We start from the raw sequence: 8033 nt of genomic DNA on the forward strand, positions 1-8033 counted from the left end.
TCCCGACCGAAGCGACAAGGGCGATTTTCCCCATCATGCATCGGGTGCCGGAGTGCTTTTGCATGACTACATTTCCCAGTGTGCTTTGGGGCAAGGAAAAGTGGTGGGAAAGGGGCTGCGCGGCAGCGGTGCGGAGCCCGCGGTTATGGCTGGCTCGATGGAGTCGTTGGTCCAGCAGCGGCGGTGTCTCTATAAGAGCTGCCGCGCCCCGCCTTGGAAGGAGACCTACCGGCAGGTAAGCCAAGGAGGAGACGGCAGGGCCCCACCCCTCTGGAACGCTGAGGGCGCCAACATTCGGGGGTGGGGGGATATATTGTAACCAGGCTGTAATTCCGAACGCTTGGAGCTGGGCATCTCTACTTGGGAGTAAGCAAGCTCGGCGGTGCAAACCGTCTTTATAGGGTGGGAGCCCCTTGGCTGCTCTCGTAAGCACGTTTACCAAGAAGGAATGATCACTGGAAAAGTCAGTAATGCTAGGAAAAGTGGAAGACGGTAGGGAAAGAGGAAGATCCAAAATGAGATGGCTTGACCTTAAAAGGAAGCCACGGCTTCCAGCTTGCAAGATCTGAGCAAGGCTGTCAATTATAGGACCTTTTGGAGGTAGCGTTGCCAGCCTCCAGGTGTTGGCTGGAGATCTCCCGGAATTACAACCGATCTCCAGCCCACAGAGATCAGTTCCCCTGGAGAAAATGAGTGATTTGGAGGATGGATTCTATGGTAGTATAGCTTACTAAGGCCCCTCACCAAACCCCACCCTCCCGGTGCTCCATCCTCAAATTTCCCAGAGTTTCTCATCCTGGAGTTGGCAACCCTGTAAAAAAGAACACCTATCAGGGCTACCTTGCCTAATGTTCACTGAAGCATCCAACCTGTGTACCATATGGTGTGGTGGCGGAAAGCTTCTCCCTCTGTTGCGAAATCCCTGCATGCAGAAAACTAGCATGTCAGGGTAATCGTTCTCACTTAGCTACCTCTTCCTGGGCGTGCTGGTTTGTCCATACAAAACAATAATTCTTGGTTTGAGGAAACAGTTTGGTTTCCCTTCCTCTTTCACATGCCTGCTCTGAAATAACTAAAAATATTTGCCTGTCAGACAGACTCCCTAGTTGCAGAGAATCAGCAGTGCAAATGATTTCAAGAGCAACTGACTGGTGTTTTTTTCTTGTGTTCATTTTTCTGCAGCGATGTGTGGAGCGCTTAAAGAACAGCCGGGCCAGGCTCTTAGACCGATACCGCCACATGGGAGAGAATGCTGCTGCCAGCGGAGGAACGAGGAGTTCACTTCTGGTACAGGAGGTGATGGAAGTCGAATGGCAGGCCTTGCAGTCAGAGGATGTGAAGCTGCTGTCCCTCCGGAAGAAAGACTCTTTCCTCCACGTTAGTTATATTCATAGTTTTACTTCTTCCTAGCATCCACGTGCTGCTTTCCCATATATGTTCAAGGCAGCAGCACAATATATTTTTTTTAAGTCATCCTATGAAGACCATCAGGGAAAGCAGATTAAAAAACTAAACAGCCAGACAGTGTGGTGAGATTCCGCTGATTTCTTTGGCTGTTGTTGATCCCATTTTCCTGTTAAAATCCCCATCCTCTATTGATTGACAGAACAATATATACCACTGGTAAAACCAAGTAGTTAAAGACAATAGTTAGAAATCAAGAAGCAATAACTGATTTGTCAGAATGGCCAATTAAGGTAAAACTTAGTTTAACATATTTTTAGTAAGGCATTTAAAAGAATGAGCCCAAAGAAGTTGTCAGGGGACCCTCGATCAAAAGGCCACTGTGGATAAGCTTTCTCTGTGATATCCTAGTACTGACGTTCTTGCAAGCAGAAGGTTTGTTTCTTTTCCCGAATGATTGGCACCTTTTAATTTGCTAATACTAACGTGAAATCGATTGTGTGGGTTTGGAGAGGGAAGGGTTAAAAACAAAGACCTCATTATTATCAGCTCCTGGTGTCCTTGAGTGCTGAGCTACTTTGGAAGGAGTTCTACAGGAACAATAAATAAAAGGAAGCTGGTCCTTCTAGCTGAACTTTGGCCTGCACTGATTGGCAGCAGCTGTCCTAAATCTAACGCAGTGGCCTGTTCACACACTTGTGATCTGAGATTCTTTTGGTGGAAATGGCAGGTGTTGAGCTGTAGCCCTCTCTGTGGCTCTCCTCATATGCAAAGACAGAACACTGTGCTGTTTTGTTCTAGGTTCTGCAAGATTCTGATGAATTGGCAGTGTTGGAGGAAATCCAGAAAGAGCTGATTTTGCAAGGTACTCTTTTTTCACGGCTAAAGTTAGGGATCAGTGTACATTGCCATTCTGAGAGACTGCTGCGTAGAGATGTGCACGAAACGGAAAAAAACCCGAACCACGTGGTTCGTGGTTCATCACATTTCACGAACCACGAACTTTCATGAACCTGCCCCTGGTTTGCAAACCGGTTTGTTTGGTTTGTGAAAAGCATCACATCCAGGTCAGAAAATCATCACTTCCTGGTCAGCAGAAGGTCTGCAGGAAGTCCATCTCCTGTTGCTTAGGAAACTGATTGATTGGCACCAGGCTGCCTGCAGTGACGAACCAAAAAACAAACCAAATGAATTAGCCTAAAAGTTCGTTGCGGTTCATCAGAAATGGGATCTGACGAACCATGGTTCGCGAACCACGAACCGGCCTGGTTCGTGCTTGATTTTGGTTCGTATTTCAGTTCGTGCCCATCTCTACGCTGAAGGGCTCCTGATAGCATGATGGCGCTTTTCTCCCTTGCAGAGCAGCTGGCCATAGAGGAATATGAACAAAGCCTGCGCTTTGACGAGGAGTGCCTCAACGCGATGCTTGATGGCTTAGATGCTGACCGCAAGGTGATCTGCCCAGTTTGTCGAAGGTGAGCAGCTCTTTATTTCTCCACTTGAGGAATCGAAGGTAATCCCTTTTTGTAGCTGGGCCTGCCTTCTGAATGTGGGAACCTGGTTGGAGACTCCAAAGCTCCTTGGCTGCGATGGTCTGGTATTGTTCCAGGTGGCTTCGGATTGGGAAGGCCTGAAGCATAGTAGGGTGGAGTATTTGCATACAGAAGGCCCCGGGTTTAGTCTTTGGCATCTCCAGTTCAAAAAGGAATCTTAGGAAACAGTTATTAAGGAAGACTCTTTCTGCTGGAGAGGCACTGCCAGGCATAGGAGAGCCATCCTGTGTGTATGTGAGAGGTCCTTGACGGGTCTTGGGAGCCACATGCTCTGTGCTGAGCCATTGACAGTGCAGATGGGATCCTGGGAGAGATGTTTATCCACACATTTGTTTGGGTTCATCCTGCTAGCTGGTCTTTTGCTGCCAGTTCCCCACACTTTATTTCCCATTTCCCCCCCCCCCAGTGGGGACTCAAAGCAACTTACAACAACGTTCTTCCCTGCACCATTTTATCATCAGAATAACCCTGTGAGGTAGGTGAGGCTGAGAGAGAATGAGTGGCTGGCCCAAGATCACCCAACAAGTTTCTGTGGCAGAGGGAGGAGTCTAGTCCAGGCCTCCCAGATCCTACCCCAACACTAACTATTATGCCCCACTGGTAACCAGGTATCTATATTCCTTCTATATCCCCTCCCCCAACTGCAGTAACCAAAATAAGAACCCTTTACCTGTATAAAGCAAGTAAATGTGATCCTGTTCGCTCCCCCCCCCCTGCCCGCTCCTGCTCATGGGAAGGGAGCTTTCAAGGCAGCCAAGCCATGTCTCCAGACCACTAGAAATCCTACTGAGCCGCATTCAGGTTTCTGAGATTTCAGTAGACATGGCCTACAGGCATCCAATCTTCTCTTTGCAGTCATACGGACTAGAGACATGCTGAGATTCTTGGGATGTTGGATTCTGAACTTCTGTCTGAATTGTGTGCTCTTTCTCCATTTGGCAGGAAACATGTGGTATGAAGTGCCAAAAGCCCATAGCGTGGGCCACATCAGACAGCAAGCATGATTTTTGAATTTCTCATATAGAAAAAGAAAAAATCCCTATAAGCAGAAAACTAATGCAGCAGGTAGAACTTGACCAAAACTTGTCTATTGGGCTAGTTCCCTACATGTGAGAGGTGTTTAAAAATGGTTCTCTCTCTCTCACACACACACACACACATACTCTTACACTCACACGAGTCTAATTGATATGGCCCATTCTAGCAGCTCATTATTCAGCATTTGGATCAATGGATCTGCCATCCTAAGGCAGTATAAAGTTTTATGAACCTGCTTTTCAAATCAGCAGATTCTCAAAATGAGAAGAAAGGCAGGTGTGTGTAATCTGTGATCTGTTTCTGCTAGCACAAAAACTATTCCATTCGTGAGAAGTTCTTTTTAAGGTGAAATAGGCTGCTGTGCAAAGAAGACGCCTTTGTATCTGAAGAGCCATTTCTGCTTGCAAAAGGCATCACGCTAGCACTAGAATGTTAGTTTACATTTTTAATACTAACTTAATTACACAAGTTAAGGGGTGGCATTCCAAAATGAGAAATGATAGGCGTTCGTTATGACTGCTCAAGAATCACGCCATGTCCAATGTTACTGTGTGTTAATGCTGCTTAGTTGGAGATGACCTCTGCTGCTGTTTCGTTGGATAAACATATATTCCAAGACTGGCACACTTTTTAAGCCACCATGTTGTAGCCACCATGTACACCATGCCAGCTTGGTGTAGTGGCTAAGAGTGCGGGATTCTAATCTGGAGAACCAGGTTTGATTCCCCACTCCTCCGCTTGAAGCCAGCTGGGTGACCTTGGGTCACTCACAGCTCTTTCAGAGCTCTCTCAACCCCACCCACCTCCGAAGATGATTGTTATGAGGATAATAACATACTTTGTAAACTGCTCTGAGTGGGAGTTAAGTTGTCCTGAAGGGTGGTATATAAATCAAATGTTATTATCATCATCATCATCAATCTCAATTGAACTGCCAGCCTCCGGTTTACAACTCAGTCTTACAGAATGCTAGGCATGGATATAGAACTTTTTAATTCTGGAAGCCAAGATGGTTCCAGGGTTCTTGCAGAGGCTTTGCCTCTGGTTTCTGATCATTTCCCTCCTTGCTGATGTTTTTGCGATGGGAATTGGGATGAGATCTGCTCTCACAATCCTCTTCTGTTCCCAGGAATAACCTTGCCGTGATGAGTCACGTGATCACTTGCACCTGTGGACTGTGTGTCGGCACGCAGGTAAACGAATGGCTTAAAAGGCACTGGAATTGTTACTTTATCGTGCGACAACCACTAGCCCTTCCAAAACAAACGCTGGCAAAGTTTTTGGATGAAGTGAAGCCCAATGGAGTCGTTCTCTTCTCCATCCCTTTCTGATCTTTACGCCGACTTGGACAGGAAAGGGTCATGGGCAGTTCTGTTGTGCAGAAGAGAGCCTTGGCCATGCAATTCTTTCTGCCAACCTGCTGTGAGCCCCTCTGGCTGTACTGAATCTACTGGCCATCAGCATAATTGGGTGCCCCTGAGATGAGGCAGAGTTCTTTGTTCCATTTTGTCGACACCATACATCATTTTAGAACCCTCTGCTTCAATCTCCTTTACGGCTCTTTTCTGCTCAGCTTTAAAAAAAAACCCACCTACTCCTTAGCTTTTCCTTGCAGGGTAAGAGCTCCAATCCACTAATCATTTTGGCCGCCCTTTTTTAAGATGTTCCCAGAGCTATATCTTTTTGAGATACGGTGACCAGAATTGTGCATAGCCTTGCAAATGCAGCTGCACTATAGATTTATTCTTCAGCCTGCCTAACCAAGTGCTATACAACACTTTTAGGATTGCCAACTCTGACTTGGGAAATTCCTGGAGATTTGGGGGTGGTGCTTGGGGTAGATGGAGTTTGGGGTGGGAAAGAAGCTCAGTGGGGAAGTGGTGTCACTCTAGGACTTCTGTGTCTCCTGAACTCTCAGATATACCATAGAGTCTGTCCTGTGACATTGTCATTTCCTCCAGGGGAACTGGTCTCCGTAGTTTTCCCACTGATTGCATAGCTGTTCTTCTGCACAGATCCTGGGACCTAGGAATCTTTCCAGGATGGATCTGCAGACAGTGGGGAAGAATTCACGAAAACTCTGTGTGTCTTCTATACACAAGTGATAGATATGTGCAAGTTATCTTTAATTTGGGGAAATTGAAAGTTGAAAGAAGGCATTGTAAGATGGGCATGCATTTGGTTGAAATAATCTGGATTTCTGTAGGTTGTACATTATATGGAGAACAGGGTGGGTAGAGTTGCAAATAAATGTGTGAAATGGGAGTAGGTGTGGGATAGATAACTGGGTAGGCAGCAGTTCAGCTAAACTGCATGCGTTTGATTCTTTTTCAAAGGGAATGACTGAAGACAAGCTTCGGTCACTGCTAGGAGATGAGGTAACAGAGCACAGCCAGTACTGTCAACACAGTCCGGAATTTGCTGTAACTAACGGGATGGATGGAGAAACCAGTCTCCTCATGAGTTGCCAGGTAAGCTTCCATTCGGTGAGCTCTCCAGGGAAGAGATGCTGTTTCAGACTGGATCTTCCACCCGTTGACTCACTATGGGGATATTTTCTTCTCCATTTTCCACCTCTCAATTATTTTAAATTATGTGATCCAAACAGAAGGCAATAATTAAACCTACCAATAGAACAGGATATATACTTAGCTACAAGTCTGGCTGCTATACTTGCACCCCACCCTTCTTCCAAGGAGCTTAGGCAGGCAGACGTGTTTTATGATGGCCTTACAACTTTGCAAGGAATGTTAAGCTGAGTGTGCATCTCTGTGAGACTGGCTAAAAGTCACCCAGTGAGTTTCAGAACTGGGGAGACCTAGTACAGTCTTCTAACAGCATAGGCCTCTCTTCCTTTGCAAGACGGAAATCCATGCGATAGCTTTTATTAGGAAGAAACCACATTGACAAAACGTTGTGTAAGCTTTTGAACATCCCAGAGCTCTTTGTCAAGAGTTATTGTTACAAAATTTTAAAAAGTAGAAAGGTAGAAGGCAGATCTCTCAGACCTTTCAGGCATCTGATGTGAGATGTAAGCAGACCAAGAAGTGGGAGACAAAATGAATAAAGGAAAATAAATTATGTGGGCAGTTGAAAATGGAAGCACAAGGTTACTTTCTCTGGCACCTCGGAGGCTTATTTAGCATTGGCAATAACTAGTTAGGAGGCAGCTATCTACACTGGGCTTGATTCACTCCCCTGCTGCTCCATCTAGAGGGTTTTACTCTTTCCTGGTGCTGGTGGAGGGAGATGCAACAGAACCCAACTTCCAGAGCATGGACACTCTAAAGCTAGAAGGGGAGATGCAGAACTATGCATGCATTCTTCATAGAGCTGCCCCCTACATTAAACAGACTGCATAAAAGGCTTCTATATCAGTCATACTATCTTCTTTCTCTTTTAGAACTAAGGGAAAACATGCCAATTTTCACTTTTTTCTTCTCTTTAGGTTTGTGACTTCTTGGCAGTTATTTTGTAACTTCAGCTCTGCTGTGCTGCCTTCTGGGAAGAATGCTGCTCTGAGAATCACTTTTCTCCTCCCAAGCTTCAAATGTTTGGAAGGCAGCTTGTGTATCTTGTTAATAAATGTAGATGTTTGCAATGGGTGTATTTGTATATAACTGCAGAAAGTGTTCTGTACTGCTTGCAGAAAGTATTCTGTACTGCTACATATAATTTATATTTTTTTAATTTAAAGTGAAATCTGTTGCTTTGTACACTGTCTTGCTAAATAAAAAGCCTCTTAAATGTTTCAGAGGTTATGTATGAATTCAAGTTTTTTGTACACCTTAAAGTGCTCCAAAAGAGCTGAAAAGGGGGGATTGGCCAAAAGAAGGCAAGTGCAAGAATGGTGGCGGAACGGAGTTGTCCTACACAACTCCTAATATTCCCTACCACCATCTTCACATGTCTCCAAACTTGTTCCAGTTTCCACAGATGGCATGGTTGCTGGGGAAAGTTTGGTGTATAGAATTGACAGTTTCATATGTCTTGTAAATACAGGTAGGGTGGCATTCTTTTAGTGCAAACTGCAAAAAA

The 8033-nt window shown here is 45.4% G+C and overlaps 1 protein-coding gene across 1 annotated transcript; it reads left to right on the forward strand.

Annotated features, from left to right (window-relative positions):
- The first annotated feature begins 79 nt into the window (after positions 1 to 79).
- On the forward strand, positions 80 to 7746 carry RPAIN (RPA interacting protein). The gene is made up of 7 exons (XM_055001665.1): positions 80 to 235; positions 1183 to 1377; positions 2206 to 2269; positions 2765 to 2879; positions 5125 to 5188; positions 6332 to 6466; positions 7444 to 7746. Exons 1-7 carry the CDS (start codon positions 146 to 148, stop codon positions 7471 to 7473), a joined length of 693 nt encoding a protein of 230 aa, XP_054857640.1. The 5' UTR covers positions 80 to 145; the 3' UTR covers positions 7474 to 7746.
- The last annotated feature ends 287 nt before the right edge of the window (positions 7747 to 8033 follow it).

Source organism: Eublepharis macularius, chromosome 17 (assembly GCF_028583425.1).
Source record: "Eublepharis macularius isolate TG4126 chromosome 17, MPM_Emac_v1.0, whole genome shotgun sequence".
Classification (NCBI taxonomy): domain Eukaryota; kingdom Metazoa; phylum Chordata; class Lepidosauria; order Squamata; family Eublepharidae; genus Eublepharis; species Eublepharis macularius.